Source organism: Odontesthes bonariensis, chromosome 3 (genome assembly GCF_027942865.1).
Source record: "Odontesthes bonariensis isolate fOdoBon6 chromosome 3, fOdoBon6.hap1, whole genome shotgun sequence".
Taxonomy (NCBI): domain Eukaryota; kingdom Metazoa; phylum Chordata; class Actinopteri; order Atheriniformes; family Atherinopsidae; genus Odontesthes; species Odontesthes bonariensis.
Window position 1 is genome coordinate 42,779,835 of NC_134508.1, and position 17,127 is coordinate 42,796,961.

Here is a 17,127-nt window from a genome sequence, read left to right on the forward strand (position 1 = left end):
AGCAAAGAGTAATAAAAGCGAGACAAGGGAAGTCATTCTTACATCACTAATCAGGACAATACTTATTTCTTATTTCTCTTGCAGGTAGTCCATCCAGGTAGGACCCTTTCTGAGAAACAAAAGAATGGATGCTGTTTTCACAAACTGAGAATTTTTGTTTGTATTTTTGTGATTACAGAAAAAAAGGAAGAAGGTCAATGTTCATCCGAAATCCTCTTACAGAGGTGATGAGTGAGTGAGTCAACCAAGACACAGAGACCACATGCAGGGGTTACTAAATTACAGACCAAGTTGTGGTGTTGAACATTAAAGCTGCACGAATAATATTTTTCATATAAACGGTCATGCTAATGATTATTTCTAATGTGAAAGTGTTGGTTAATGACTTGAATCACTTGAATCTGTAGTTAAGCCAACTGTTCTTGAGAATTTGATTGTCTTTTATGTCACTGATTTGATCCTTTCTGGCCTGCAGCTTTCATGTCTTATTTCAGTCTCACATCTCTCATCGATTTCTTGTCCAGCTCGTTGTTCCAGCTTTTTTCAGAAAGAAACTGACAAATCTACCCTCCGCTCTGCTATCTGCCCAGCTTTAGATAATAGACAAATAAAGACAGATGTCACCACCTGTTGTGCTGGACTCTTGAGTTTCACAGGGTCTTACACCACACATCCATTTTCTCATGCCAGATGTAACAGATTCAACTTAATTTTGGGGCTTTTTTCAAAGCAGACAAGGTTAAAATCGAGCGACTTATCAGACAAACATCCAAAGTACTGCCAAGGACGAGTGAGTTTTTTTCTGCTGGTACGGGAACATCTCTCTGCTTTTGCTCTACTCAATCAAAGGCAGCAGTGCCTGTAAGCTGTTGTCCTTGTGGTGAATTAGTAGGCTGCAAAGAAGACGTTGGAGACATTCTTACTTCTTCTAACTTTCTCTCTGGTAGATAATCATACAACTAAATATAGCCAAAGTCAATGCACAGATGCTTTTAAAATGTGTAGGTGCTGATGCTGATTTTCAGATGTAGCTGTGAACCTAAATTGGGGATTTTATTAAGTCAACTCAACTTTATTTGTATAGCACACATGCACACACACACAAAAGAAAACAGAAAAATAAACACAGGAACAGCTTCAGACTCTTCTCAGCGTCTGACGACAGAAACAGTAAAATATGTGAATGAGAGCAGTTCTATTGGAAATGCAGCTGTATTATTAACCCATTGAGGCCGGGAGAGCATTGCCGCATTTCTACCTTTAAAGCCGGGAGCGCTGTTGCGTTATTCTACCATTAAGGCCGGGAAAGCGTACACGTCTTTTTTCCTGTATAAGGGTTGTTTTGCACCAATTATTGACCTCTGCGCCAATTAAATGCATTATAATAGACACGTGAGAGTGTCGTCATGTTCCTCGTGTCATTGTTTTGAAGTTAAGTTACATTGAACAAGCATGGAGGACTTTCAGTGGGAAGACATTTCAGACGGTAGCGATTTTGATGATGCTGATGAACGTGCTGACCCAATTGATCGAGATTTATGGCGAGCACATATGTTTGAAGCTGACGATAACGACGAGGATGATTTTGAAGGGTTTGAATGTGAGTGGAAGACTGACATTTACCACCGTAACAATGAAAAAGTAGGAGGTCCAACTGTGTATGGCTGTAAACAATGCAACGTACCACTGCATATTGAGTGCTTCGGCAAGCACTATCGCCGTTACATGTGAGGCAGACTGTTACAGTCATTACATGCTGTTCTTGATATCGCTGACAAGTTTATTTTATTTTATTACTGTTTTCTAATTGAAAATAGTGCTGTTCCTGCACTTTACTTTTTATTTTATTACTGTTTTTTTATTGAAAATAGTGCTGTTCCTGCACTTTACTTTTTATTTTATTATTGTTTTCTAATTGAAAACAGTGCTGTTCCTGCACTTTACTTTTTATTTTATTACTGTTTTTTTATTGAAAATAGTGCTGTTCCTGCACTTTACTTTTTACATTTTCTATTTTCGTGAAGGTATGTAAATGAACTCAATTTCCAAAGAAAGCCACAGGTGTGAGCTCTCAAATACTTTTTGAATTTTGTTTCTATCTGCTACAAAGGCTGAGAAATCAATCATTTAGTAGGCGTTGACACAATTGCTGAATTTCCAGAAAAACTTCAGGTTTTAGGGGGTCTTTCTGAAATCGCCCATAGGTTTTACAGGCATTCTTTTCCAGGCGTTTTAGGCCTAAATGGGTTAATACACTATTAATATACAGTGTATGAGTACAAAGCGAATGAGAGAAGCTAACAAAGGCAACTTTATTTGAGCTGGATAATGTAGATTTGTTTTTTGTCCCGCTGATAACTACACGACCCTCACAGATTGTTTGCTGTTTGGCAGATTTAAGATATCAAGCCTTGGCAGGTGCTGTGAGATATTTTGCTCATTAGGCATGTTTGTGTGAAATCTTTATCAGTCAAACAGCAGCACAGTGGGTAAACTGGTGCTGTTGATTTACGACACCGGTGGGCTCATGCTGAGACATGAGCCCACCGCTCTGTCTTTATCTAACTGCTAAATCCTCTCATCATGCATCATAGTGCACAGCTGATTTGCTGAATGTGCTGATAGTGGTGGACAGGGATCATTGTGTGGCATCCATCCAGATTTGAAGATCACCTCAAAATGAGGCACATTCTAATGGGAATCTGACAATAATTTCTTCTACACAGTATTCATTGTTCTTCCTCTGTGTCTGTTTGCAGTTCATTACTGAAGCGTCTTTCACAACTTTGAAAACCTGTTCTCCTGCAAATCTGAATGAAGTGTGCCTTAGAACACCTTCCCACAGGGAGGCTTTCAGTATGCACCTGTAGAACACCTCAAATTCAGCTACTCTCCTCCTGTGTGCTTTACTACAGAGAACATAGAACCATCTGAAGCCTCTGTGGGGCTGCAGCAAACACACTCATCTTATCAGTGAAGTTAAAAACTTGTTCTTTTGAAATTGTCCACAGGACACGTGCTGTATAGGCTGTGAAGTAGTAAAAAAAAAAAAAATTGTTTTGGTAGCTTGGAAATGCTTTGGTTTGTTTCCCAACTGAGAGACATCTGTTATCTCCATGGAAGGGAGGATATTTCCAGGGACAAATCACACTGCGTATGGAGTTCACCGAGTCCCCCGGGCTGGGCTCCGATTCAAGCCCAGCGATGGACAGAACTTTTTCCAATGTTTGTGTTTTGCCAGTGGCACAGAAAATCGCTGTTGTCCTTTCATCAAAGTTGTCCAGTGGCCAACATTATTTCCACTGCATCATTCAAAATGAAAAGCAAAGGAAGAAAGGAGCCTATTACATTGATCCTGGAGCAATGGTGTGGTTCCCGGTGTACTATCATCACAGTGGGTGTGCCAGCTTTTTACTTAGAGTGATAGTGACCGATGGCAGGTTGAGTTTATTAGCACCACATACAAGTGATAAACCACTTTTGGAGTTCTACTGTGCTTAAGGATTGCAAAGGTGTTATTTTTAACCAGCTTTCTTTCCTGCCACCATCTAGCCTTATATTCTTATGCTGCGTGTACACCAAGGGCGACCTACGCTGCCTGGTAGCGGAGGTAGCCGGAGAAGCTTCGCTTGAGAATTAGCTTTGGTAGCTTTGTTCGCTCGTGACGTCACATTTAGAATGTTCAATTTTTAAAGGCCCCGCCCCGCGGCTGTGAAGCACCCCCGCTCTTTTGAGAGGAACACCATCTTGCTTCAAACAAAAGACTTTAACAACTGGCTCTTCACTTCGGAAGACGAGCATAGTGTCAAGACCGGATAGTTTGTCTCGGAAAAGCAAGAGTCTAATATGAAGTATTACTACCACCTGGTGGAGGCACTTAACACGTAAAAAACACCATCAGCATTAACCAAACGCTGTTCTTTACTCATCGTACATACACATGCTATATCATTTTCAGCAAGCATGCCAGGCTGTACTCAGATTTTTTAGATCTATAGCAAATTCACATCAGTAACATTAAACAACATACACGTGCATGTTCTACATTAAAATTAATCAAATAAATACGTAGGAACTAGGAACCAAAGTTTACACGTCTGTTTCCGCGAACCCCGCGGATTGTCGGACCCCTACAATCTGTGGATTGTCATTGGTTTTCGCCGAACTGCGTCATAAGCTCATTACCATAATATTAGCTTGAGTTTAATCGCTGGAATCCGCTCTGGTCGCTCAGTTCGCTCACCCTCCATAGAGAAATAATGATTTCTGGTGCTCAGGTAGCGTAGGTCGCTCTTGGTGTACACAAGGCATAAGTCTTTGTTTAAACACCTTAATTATGTTTGATAAGTCTTTTAATTGATATGTTCATATGTGTTGTTTGCTCATATGTTTAAATATGATCTTACAATTGGGTCCCTTAAAGTACAATCCCCACAAAAAAGAAGGAAAATACGACTCATATGAAGCCTTTAACTTTTTATCATCCTGCTCCAGTCTTTGCTAAAGCACATTTGAGTTATTATATCTTATGAAAATTTGTGAAAGAAAACCTGACTGAGCCATCCCTACCTCTTCATGGTTAGGTATTCAAGGCCTAATGTGAAAAAACAACAGACAACCTATGGGGAGGTATTTGGGCAGAGCACAGTTTCATTATGTTACAACCCATGGTGGGAAGGCTCAGGCTCATTGAGTTGGCCTGCGGGCAGGTCCACCATTACGAGCTGCTCCTAGGGACTTATTCTTCTCAGTTATAATTTTAAGTTACTTTAAGTTATTTCAAGATCCTTCTGTTTGGTGCTTTCAGAAAAACAACCATATCTTTAAAATTGTATTAGGTACTATTTGTGATATTTGCAGCTATAGTTCAGTTTTTGTTTTCAGAACCTATAGCATGCTTGGTTGTTTGTGAGAATTTGCTAATGGTAGCCCGGAGGTATTACTTTGCCTTCCAAAGGCTTTCAAAGGCTTTTGTGCACAAAAAAAAAAAAAAAATAAATCAGTAAACTTAGATTTTACCAACCCCACTATTCTGTGAAGATCAGGTGCTTTGTGTGTGTACCAGGTGAACAGCTGCTTAATGGCTTTTATCTCCCTTGTTACGGAGGGTATCATTGGGTCAGTTATTTCTTGTTGCTGTCACAGATCTGATAGTAAGACATGTTTTGGTAAAATGGAAGTCTTCTCATTATTCTCGTTTGGGGTTTTGAGTGAGGCCTTCTTTCATAGCACTGCTTAAGCCCATTTCAGCGTTACACAAACTAACCAGAAAACATCAACTCTGTGTGTTTATGATGTTTAAATCCTCTCTTCTTTTGCACACCATATGTGACACAAGAAACAATAAAATATATTCTGAAAAAAACAGTGGGGATATTCATGAATTCTGTGCAGTAATCAATATGACGTCACTCCAGAGACTTTCCCTCAGCTCCTCCAACTCTGACTGACTTCCAGCATCCTGAACTGAGACGTAGATATGATTACGTTTTACACGCAAATGTAAAAGATAATTGCAATAATTGTGTTGGCTTCAATATTGTGCAAGGTCATCATAAAGGTCACCATTCAGGAGTCAGGAGGACAAGATTCACATGCAGCACTAATCATCATTGAGCAGGGACAGAAGTTTAGAATTCCCTTTTTACCCAATGGCAGAAATTCTACAGAATGTTCAATTTCAACTTTAGACTCTTCAAACAAAAATGCAACTCAAAGTGCTTTGGATAGCAGAGGCTAATCTTAAATGTCAATATATACAGATACACCATCACATAAACACACATAAAAGATGAATAGAATAGCAATTTGTTCATAAAAATGAGAAGAGCGATGGAGTATTAACAGAATTTAAATTTAAGACACATCATGACAACTGCCACTGAGTCTCAGAGGAAGACTATGAAATGATAAGGTCAGCTTCATCAACAGTGAGTGAGTTGACCTTTTTGACCAGTGATTCTCAAAGTTGACCTGTTTAGCACTGTGATAATAACTGAGGACCAAAAAAAACGTTCTACTGTGGTAAAATAAGTTTTGGGATTTCTCTCCAAGACTTTAGCAAGAGAGGGAGAATGACCCTGAGCCTGGGTTGGATCACAATCTGTTTGTCAGGGTGGATCCAAGTTTCTGAAAAATTGATTTATTCCCTAAAGGTTGGGGGAGTAGAATCATATTTCTTTCCAACAATCCCAGCCACGTAGAACATGTAGAATATGTTAGCAATGCGACCGCAGAGATCTTCGCACCCTAGTTAGTATTTTACAGGAGGATCTTGAGGAATGCAAAATAAATCTTAATATCTTAATCTTTAGTCCCAGGTCATGAATGGATGAAGCTGGCAACTGCATGCATTGGTGATGTGTGTGTGCGTGCGTGTGTGTGTGTGTTTGAATGGGGAATCTTCAGAGAAACTACTGATTAAGTGTCTGACCTGCACATTTACTATTCAGCTTTCTTCCCACACCCCCTCCTTGCTTCACACAGATCTCCATGGGAACGTCTGCACATTAAGATGCTAAAATTCCCCCACATTCATGCGCAGGTGAATACATCACAGAGTAAGAGGTGCAGCTTTATTTACTCTGCAAACCTACAAATCCAACATCACACAACCTTGTTATGGGACAAACCAAACTGATAGAGGTGCTATCCATGTGCTAAACAGATTACAGATGGCCACAAACACTGCAGGTGGTCGTGCTTTAACAGTGATTTCACAGCTTGTGTGTGATTTGTCCACATCATTCTCCACAGCTTGGTTCACAGTCAACTTAAATCTTCAGTATATCCTCAAACAACCCCCTGAAACTTGCTATTTGATTTGTTTCAGTTTAGTCTAAACCACATGTTGCCACCCACAAGTTCACATGTGGGAACACTTAAGAAAAGACAGTGTTCTCTCTGTGCACTGAATGAATTGATAGGTTGGGAAACACTAACTCCTATGTTTTGTCTTTGCATCCGGAGGTATCATCCCATGAGTTTATGAACGGCAGGATTACATAAACTCATCAAGGACTACACTTCCAGCGTATACATTCCCTGGGTCGCAGCCACATGTTGTTTCAGTGCAGCCTTCAACATTAGAGCTAACATTATTTTTTTCCCCCATTTTTGTTAGCACTCTCTCTCCATCTGCCTACCTCTGTAATTCCATTTTATACAGTCTACAGAACCCTTGGTGCAGGCAGGCGTTTGCATGTTGAGTTGAATTCCAGAGGTGGACTATCAACAGTGGACAGCATCATCTTATTTTTTTCTTTCCCACTATGCAGTGGCTGCCAAGTTTTCACCCTTTTGCAAATTCATGGTTTATTTTACTAACTTGTGCTACAGATTTATTCCTGAAGGGCCATTCCTTATATTAAAAAAAAGTCATGGCATGAAAGGACATTCTCCTACAGGGAGTGGCCTTTCCCACAGTAAACAGCGACATGTGTATGTCTGGACAATTCACCTGTCATGTTACATCACTTTTCCACCTTTAACAACAACAAAAAAAAAGAAATCGACACAAGTTAGAATGAACTCATCAGTGAGGTTGCGTGGCTGGCTCAGTTTGTTTGATTGGTTGTTCGCAGGATTACTTCGACAGTTCTGGGCTGATACACATGAAAATTTCACCAGAGGTGGGGCGTATAAGTGAAGTGTCTGCAATATGGTGATATTTTGAAACTCATTCCATGCATAAAGACCATAGAAGGAGAATCAGTTTTATCAAGCTCTGAGTGTATCTTAGAACTTAAAGAACTCTGGAGGTAGGAACTCTCTTTTGTTATACTGGCTAGTACAATAAGATAGGAAACTGGAAATAGTAGTAGGCAGTTTGCCTAACAATGGCTTTGCAATGAATAGCAAAATACATTCTTCTTCTCTGGTTTAGAGAAAGATCTTAATGGAGAAGGTTAGGGATGAGAGTGGGTTAGGGTCATCGAACCCAGGGGTCATCATTTGTTACAAAGCATGATGCGGCATAAAATGTTGAATATTTAAGAAAGCATGAAGATGCATGTATATACAAACCATCGCAATAATCTAACTTGGAGACAAAAAAAAAACAAAAAAACTTTTAAATGAAAAAAAAAACACAATTTATTTTGAAGCCTTTAAACACATTGTCAACATATCAAATAAAAGCTAGCTTTTCATCAAGCCATATAACAACATTTTTACAAACCTTTGCAACTGAATAGTTTTACTAGGGAAACTGAAACTGACAGATAGATTAGCATATGCACTCTCACTCTACGCCAATGGACTTCCCAGGGAAAATCTGGGGCAAAGTAAACTCCCTCATTCGCAGAATCAGCTTCATCTTCATCGCCACTAGAGATGGGAATTGTAAAGAATTTAGCAATTCCAGTCCCATTATCGAAATCGCTTATCAATTCGGTTCCTTATCGATTCTCATCCAGTTATGTAGTACAAATATAGCACATTATATAACTCTATATGTCTAACTCTGCCTCACTCATGCAGTCCTTGTCAACTAAATGTTGATATCAGTTGGAAATTATTCACACAGTATGTCGCTAATATTATTACAGCAGGGCTCTGAAGTTTTGAATGCAGGCAAGAGTGACAAAACAAAAAGCCATTTGTAAAACTGAAAATTCTGTTTGCGAATCGTGAATCAGTATTTGTGTATCACCAACCACACGTTCGTACTTTTGAGTCATTCTTTCCGCACATACCCAGGTGATCCCGGTAGAGACTGGGCATAGAGGATTTATAGCTACTTCAGCAGCTACATATTCTCCTGAGGAGCATGGGATTATGAGGAAAGGCCTTCAGACAGGCTGTAAATCTATCAGAGGCAGTTGAGTAAAGCGGCAATTGGTTTTGAAGGAAAACGAAATTCACCAACTGGGCTGCAAGATGACCTACAGGAGAGGTAAGAGCAGAGGAGGGCACACCTGGGCCCAGTGTATGGGTCCATCTGATCATCCAGGTGATGTTATTCCCTAACTTTTTCATCTCAATGTATTGTTTGGTTCTTGAGATGACCAGTGCACCAGCACTGTTTATAATGAGGACATAATGTAAACAACATTGCTTAACTGTTTCTTATTTCTAGTCATTAACAGTGTAATAAGCTGTTGTTGTGACGTCTGACATTTTGTTGAAGATGCTCCTGCTGCCACACTGGATCTTTTGAAGGGAAGATGGCTATGTGCACAAATGTCACATGTTGTGTTTATTATGGCATCTAATGCTGCTACAGAATAGTTGGCTGTTGGTGACTCATGTTCCACCACTAGGCAGTGGGAAGCCATTCAGACAGTATATTTTATATGATTACGAGGCCAGCATTTTTCCCTGCTCACAGCAGACTGAATTCAATTAAAAAAGTGTCCCAAACTCTGGATAACGGTTCTCCTACAATTGCTGTTTTTCCTGTTATCATGTCTGTCTCTGCTTTTTTTTGCTCACTTATGCAGCAGTGACTCATTTATTGATGGTGTCGGGTTACCTTTTGGGTTACCAAAACCTGTCTTGATGGAGGGACCTTTAGGATATACATAAGCTTCATGAACAGCTCCAATTACTGCCAGTGATAACGTGATAAGGAGTGGTGGCCCTTACCTTCACACGTGTGCCCGTCTGTCATCAGTGAGAACCCTGGGAAGCAAGAGCAGCGAGCTTGGCCTGCCACAGCTGCACACTGCTGACTGCAGGCACCATTTTCTGAAAGAGACAAGCAGCACGATCACAGCCATCTCCAGATTTCACACAGCTACACCTCCAGCACAGCCATTCACTCTCATTATTTGAAATCATTTTCCTGCTGCATTTTCTCTATTGTCTTGCCATGTTGTGTTGCCCCTTCAAAGAATCCGTAGACCTCACCTTCACTCTTTTGCACTGATCATCACTCCCTGCTGGAAGTTACCTTTGAGCCATATCAATCCCACAACAGAATCAAATCTCCCCATTTAGAAGCCAATAGGTCTATGACAAAGAGAAAATGGACCAGGAAGTGTTTGTCCACAATCTTTCACCAACATATTTCCAGAGAAAGCTCTCCTGAGGTGAGTGCTGCTCAATTAGGACATTCTTGTTATTAACAATCTGAGAAACTTTGAAGGAGCTTTAGCTGGAAGCTAATATTTGAGGCGTGATTTCCTTCAGACCTATTAGGATTCAGCTCATGACACTGCTGCGACACAGGACTTCCGCTATGATTGAAGCTTTTATCAGTGAGATCGCATGCAGCGCAGCAACTGTCCTTCTTCTCTTCATGAGTGAGCCCTTTGCTGTCGGGATCAGGCAGCACAAGGACACATCTCGCCGGCCAAACCTGCAGGCTTGGTTTCAGTGAAGGCAATTTTTTTTTTCCTTGTTAATGTGCTGAGCAGATGCAGCTGCCTTAGTGGGCTTCTACATATGGAGACAACATCCACTGCTTTTTCACTTCAATGCCTGAAATGAGATGCTTGCTGAAACCCAAATGCCCTCACAACCAATTACACATAAGTCTGAAACAGAAAACATTTGCCAAGGGAAGGACATAGAGATAAGAGTGTTGCTACAAGAAGAAACATATCTAAAAATAGTGTTATCAAATAAAGGGAACTACTTCAGAGCTTATATTTGGGTGTCTGAAGTCATTAGTCTCTTTCAATGTTTCCATATATCTGAAAATGTGTCAAATGGGCCAATGTGAAGTTTGGTGGTCACCTCATGCCCTAAATTGTTCTGCCTGTATAGAGATGTATATTAATGGAAAAGAAAGAAGCTGCTGTTATGCTGCTGTTGTCGTGTCAATTTGACCAAAACACGTCACAGAAATCTCTTTTAACGTCTGTTTAAAATATTGACCGAATTGTCTATGCAAACATGTTATATCTGTTAGAAATTAATTATCCTAAAGCATGTTAAAACTCTGAGAACTATGTTGAATTGAATTGTAGAGTTGGACTGTAAAACTGTTTTTCATTGATTTCAGTTCACAATTTTAATCCAGGGCTGAAATCAGAGCAGCTCCAGTCCCAGCTGAGCTGTATTTAAGACGAGCAAAAACCACATCTCCTCCAACACTGCAATGTTATTAACAGGCCTGCTTAGCCCCCAACTATCCGACTACACCATCTAGCTGAATGTTCTGCCCTTATCATGAAAACGAATCCTCCTTGGATCCCAGATTTACCCCTGTTTAGACTTAAACTGATAAAGAATAATGAGAAGTGAAAGCATTTTGGTTTGCTTAAAACAAACTTTGCTGTGTTTGCCTAAAGTGGTTCATTTGAGCTCATCTGAGATCTGTTGATAATGGTGTTCAGTGGACACGCCTCCAGCATCTGTGAGCAGTGAACACTATTCATTTTCTTATGATATTAGTTTCTCTGTGATTATTTCCCTCAGACATGTTTAATTAGGTGGTTGATAACTTATTTTCTTTAATGTGACAAACTCAGAATGTAGATTTATTTCTGCTTTACTGCAACTTTTATACTGCAAGACTTAAAATCATATGACACACTGGCACACAGGTGGACGAAAATGAGCTAATTGGTGCAATTGGAAGCATCTAATCTTACTTTATATTAGGGTTTTAAAGCAAAGAGAATTTTTCAGTTCTTTTGATTTCTTGGAATTTAAATTTAAAAAAAAAAAAAATTACCAACTGTGCTGCAAAATGACCTACAGGAGAGGTAAAAGCAGAGGAGGGCACACCTGGGCCATCCATATACAGTATGCATATGTCCAAATACATATCCATTCAATTGTAAGGGTGGAATGCAAGAAAATACAAAAAATGCCACGGGGCTAAGCTTTTTCAAGGCACCGTACCATACACAGAGTAGTGTTGCTAACATGTGAGTTAAATCTAAAAAACTTTTATTTATCTGAACTAATGGAATGAAGACATTTTTCACTCATGTGAAGAAGTTCCATGTCCAGACATGAATGCTTTAAAAAAAAAAATCTAATTTTGAAGAAAGAGGATTTGGATGCGTAACTAGATGCAACAGATGGTCTGACCTCCAGGCAGCCATCATGTTGTCAGAGCGGGATTACGTGAGGACACAGCGGGACAGCACAAATCCACAGACCCGTGGAAAGTTGTCCAAGATTGTAAAACAGCAATACAGTCATGCACCTTGGAAAACTTCACAAGAGCATTAAGGGGAACCGGTACTGTTTTGAAGGAAGCATTTTTCTGTATCGTGTAAGAAGTTTGTGGATAAAAACTCATCACTGCAGCCTCACTTTTCTTTTAATACCTTCATGTTTCACACCATACTGTATAAACAATATATTCAGAATGCCCATAATCAGGACTGAAAGGATCAAATCTTTCCCGTTGTTAAAAGTAATACGTGAAATGCATTCAAGGGCCTGTCTAAATGTCCGATATGTATGTTTTCATGCGAGTATGCTGGAGGTGTCAAATGGAGGTTGTTCACAGGGATGATAAATGCACTACAGTGTTGTCTTTACCTGCACAGGGATCCAGGTAGACAGTGATTGTGGTAGTTACACTGGATGTAGTGGTGGTGGCAGGGGTTTGTGTTGGGCCTCCACCCGGACTGTTTTCTCTGACACCGTTTTCCTCGTCGGGACTCACTGCTTGACAACAAAAACAGAGAAAAGAGGATCGTGAAGCATTTCAACTGACTGTGGCGATCAAGTACAAACAGGACATTACCGCAATATAGTTCATATTCATTTGTATAAAAATTGAAAAACAGCTGTATTCCAAGGCATAATTTGACCAGTGCTGGGTGTGTTTTTCACTACACTTGATTACAGAGCAGCAAGGTCAGCAAATTCTCTTCCATTTGAGGTTGTGACTAATTTGAAATGCTTCTTGCACCAGTGCCATTATAATGGTGATGGAATCCATTTGGTTTTCTGGTATTCAATCTTAAGCATAACAGAATACTACATCTTCCTTGCTCTGCAGTCATCTAATTTCATGTAATTGAAGTTCACACAGTCAGGCGTGGGGGTGTAGGTGGGGGGTTGGAGCCTATCCCAGCTGTCATTAGGCGTGAGGCCACATAGAGACAAACAACCAGCCACGCTCACACTCATTCCCAGGGTCAATGTAGAGTCACCAAGTAACCTCACATACATGTTTTTGGGTGGTGGGATGAAGCTGAAGCATCCGGAGACCCACCTACGTATAGGGTGGAAAACATGCAACATGCAAATTCCAACCAGGAATCTTCTGCTGTGAGGCAACGGTGATAACAACCACACCACTGTGCAGTTCCAGAGCACAAAATCAAAAAAAGAAAATAGCATATCAAAAACGCGAACGCGGCCTCGGCGGTTGCTGAGGCAAAAACTCGGGCTTGGGAGGAGTTCGGGGAGGCCATGGAGAACGACTTCCGGTCGGCCTCGAAGAGGTTCTGGTCCACCATCGGGCGACTCAGGGGGGGAAAGCGGTGCACCATCAACACCGTGTATGGTGAGGGCGGGGCTCTGCTGACCTCAACTAGGGACGTCGTGAGTCGGTGGGGGGAATACTTCGAGGGCCTCCTCAATCCTACCAACACGCCTTCCGATGAGGAAGCAGAGTTGGGGAGCTCGGACGTGGGGCCTCCCATTTCTGGGGCTGAGGTTGCCGAGGTGGTTAAAAAACTCCTCGGTGGCAAGGCCCCGGGGGTGGATGAGATCCGTCCTGAGTTCCTCAAGGCTCTGGATGTTGTGGGGGTGTCTTGGTTAACACGCCTGCAGCATCGCGTGGACATCGGGGGCAGTGCCTCTGGACTAGCAGATCGGGGTGGTGGTCCCCCTCTTTAAAAAGGGGGACCGGAGGGTGTGTTCCAACTATAGGGGGATCACACTCCTCAGCCTCCCTGGTAAGGTCTATTCGGGGGTACTGGAGAGGAGGATCCACCGGATAGTCGAATCTGGGATTCAGGAGGTGCAGTGTGGTTTTCGTCCTGGCCGTGGAACAGTGGACCAGCTCTACACCCTCAGCAGGATCCTGGAGGGTGCATGGGAGTTCGCCCAACCGGTCTACATGTGTTTTGTGGACTTGGAGAAGGCGTTCGACCGTGTCCCTCGGGGACTCTTGTGGGGGGTGCTCCGGGAGTATGGAGTGCCGGACTCCTTGATATGGGCTGTTCGGTCTCTGTATGACCGGTGTCAGAGTTTGGTCCGTATTGCCGGCAGTAAGTCGGACATGTTTCCTGTGAGGGTTGGACTCCGTCAGGGCTGCCCTTTGTCACCGATTCTGTTCATAATTTTTATGGACAGAATTTCTAGGCGCAGCCAGGGCGTTGAGGGGTCCGGTTTGGCGACCTCAGAATCGGGTCTCTGCTTTTTGCGGACGATGCGGTTCTGTTGGCGTCGTCAGGCCGTGACCTTCAGCTCTCACTGGAGCGGTTCGCAGCCGAGTATGAAGCGGCTGGGATGAGAATCAGCGCCTCCAAATCTGAGACCATGGTCCTCGGCCGGAAAAGGGTGGAATGCCCTCTCCGGGTCGGGAATGAGATCCTTACCCAAGTGGAGGAGTTCAAGTATCTCGGGGTCTTGTTCACGAGTGAGGGACGAATGGAGCAGGAGATTGACAGACGGATCGGTGCGGCGTCTGCAGTGATGCAGGCTCTGCACCGGCCCGTCGTGGTGAAGAAGGAGCTGAGCCAAAAGGCCAAGCTCTCGATTTACCGGTCAATCTATGTTCCTACCGCCTAACCAGATGCATTCTAACCCTAGTGAGGTGTTCCGGGCCCGTCCCACTGGGAGGAGGCCCAGGACACGTTGGAGAGACTATGTTTCTCGGCTGGCCTGGGAACGCCTCGGGGTCCCCCCAGAAGAGCTGGAGGAAGTGGCCGGGGAAGGGGACGTCTGGGCTTCTCTGCTTAGGCTGCTGCCCCAGCGACCCGACCCCCGGAGAAGCGGAAGATAATGGATGGATGGATGGAGCATATCAAAAAATGCAAAGACAACTACACTGTATACAGCCCATCTGATTTATCATTTTAGGATTGATGGTGTAACCCAGGTTACCATCATCAGTTTATTGGTGAAATAAATAAATATGATTTAGGATTAAAATCTTAAATATGTCAATAAATAGTAAAATCAATAAATACACATATGGTTATTTAGATCTGGAAAAATAGTATAAGTGTGTGTGGTAAATGCACCTTTCTCAAAGTGTACAAGATCCAGGTGACATGAGGAGTTCACATGATGTAATGTAGCGAATCAGGCGCCGTCAAAGTGTATGTGTCGTCGTGTTTTTTTTCTCTCTCTCAATCAGACCGATGTTAAGGCAGCTGCATGCTACCATTTCGCGGGACATGCACTTCTTTTTTTGAGCAAAAGAGAGTTATTTAGTCGGTTTTGTCATTGTTTTCACCGGTGTGGAGAGCGAGACCTTCCTTTTTTTGCTGTGGGATTATTAGAGGACAGCGTATGCTGCAAAGAGGACGAGAGAGAGCTGTAACCTGGACTGATGAGAGCCGTTTGACCTGCATTGTGCTGGAGATTGTGTGTGTAATGATTGAGCCTCTGGCCGGGTCTTTTTGCTGTATGATTTCCTGGGTTCAAGATCTGCATGGAAAATTCTTCTGCTGAGACTCTTCCTATTCTGTAAGGTGGATGAGAGCTCAGTGGTTGTGGCAAGCCATCCAAATTAGAAAAACAGAACTGTGGCTTTGTCAGTGAATTCATTTGTGAATTGTTTGAAATCTCAGGTGTTTATTGACACTCATTTAATTTTGTATTCTTTATTCATTCATTTATTTATTTTCTTTCATTTTGTTTCCTAAAACCAATACAAAATACCACGTAACTACTTACCTGTCAGTTGTGTCAATTCTTTACTCTTACACTCAATGAAAATTGCTAATACCCCCTTCTCCTATAGCGAAACTAGACTTCTGATTTACTGGTCTGCACGAATATTAACCTTGATGAAACCATATCTGTATCACCCAACCTTTAGAGCTGAGGCAGGTTACAGTAATTTGGCGAGCCAGCCAGGAGAAGGTGGAGTATTATTGAGTGACAGGAGTAAAAAGGTAAGCAACAATATTGTACAATGGAGATGGTGAAAGATGAAGGGATAAATGTTCGTAACTCAGTTATTGTTAATGGGTTAACGCAAACTGAAGTAGATGAGGAGCTTGAGAGGCACCTAGAATGCTATGGCTCTATTAACAGAGTACTAGTTATTGATGATCCAAAATCAGAGTATCATCTCTGCTCCATTGTGGAATTTTCAAATAGCTCTGCAATGCAAACATTAAGTCCCATGTTGCCAATAGAATATCAGAGCTCAACTGATGCAAACATCACCTTCAAGGTGCGCTCCTTGGATAGTGTTTACACTAGCACTGCTGGCAGCAGCGCCACCAAGGGGTATCTTCAAGAACTACAAGCCATTGCTAATAAAAGTGGGAGGTCATTTCAAAATGTGCTCCAGGAAGAACTGATGAAGATAAACACAGGGAAAGGTGTGAACCTCCCTGCTGACACTGCACCAGTCGAAGACTCTCAATTAAGCAGTCATGATGCAACTGGTCGTGAGGTCAAGGATGTTAAAGCGCCATCACAGGTCATGCAGCAGCCTTCTCTTCTGCTTGGCTCTGTCTCACCTGAGATAGTCAGGAACTTACCAGCTGTGTTCCCACCATCTCCTTCACCCAGACGTAGCCAGAGTGAATTGAGTGGTGACGCCCGAGCAGTATCAACACCGTCTTTAAAAAGGCTTGAGACCACTATTAGGAGTCCACAAGTAACATCCTTGCCAACCAGTGTGAATGGTCAATTGCAGCCTGCTGTGTTGACAACGGCACCATCACCTAGCATAGCTGCTAACTTGAATACTCGGCACCAAGGGTCCTTGCCAAACAGAGCCAGTGGTAATGATGGCACTACTTCGACAACGGATTCAGTACTTACCATGAGTGATGTAAATCCTCCTGCCGTACAACGGGTCGTTGTTGAGCATGTCATGCGAACTAATGAAGCAATGTCTCCCATGCACTCTTCATTTCGCCTCAGATCTTTCTCTGGGAAGATTCCTCGCCCAAACAACGAACTTGATTATGATACCTGGAGAGCAAATGTTGACTTATTCTTGACAGATCCCGCCATGTCTGACCTGCACAGAACACGCAAGATCTTAGACAGCTTATTGCCTCCAGCTACTGATGT

At 42.2% G+C, this 17,127-nt stretch overlaps 1 protein-coding gene across 1 annotated transcript in view; it reads right to left on the reverse strand.

Moving 5' to 3' along the window:
* fbln2 (fibulin 2) overlaps window positions 1-17,127 on the reverse strand; it is a gene marked incomplete at its 5' end in the record, with an annotated part of 114,344 nt that overhangs the window by 20,237 nt on the left and 76,980 nt on the right. The window contains 2 exons of the mRNA XM_075460751.1: window positions 9,589-9,690; window positions 12,448-12,573. Of these exons, the coding sequence (XP_075316866.1) occupies window positions 9,589-9,690; window positions 12,448-12,573 (228 nt within the window). The remainder of the gene's footprint in view (window positions 1-9,588; window positions 9,691-12,447; window positions 12,574-17,127) is intronic.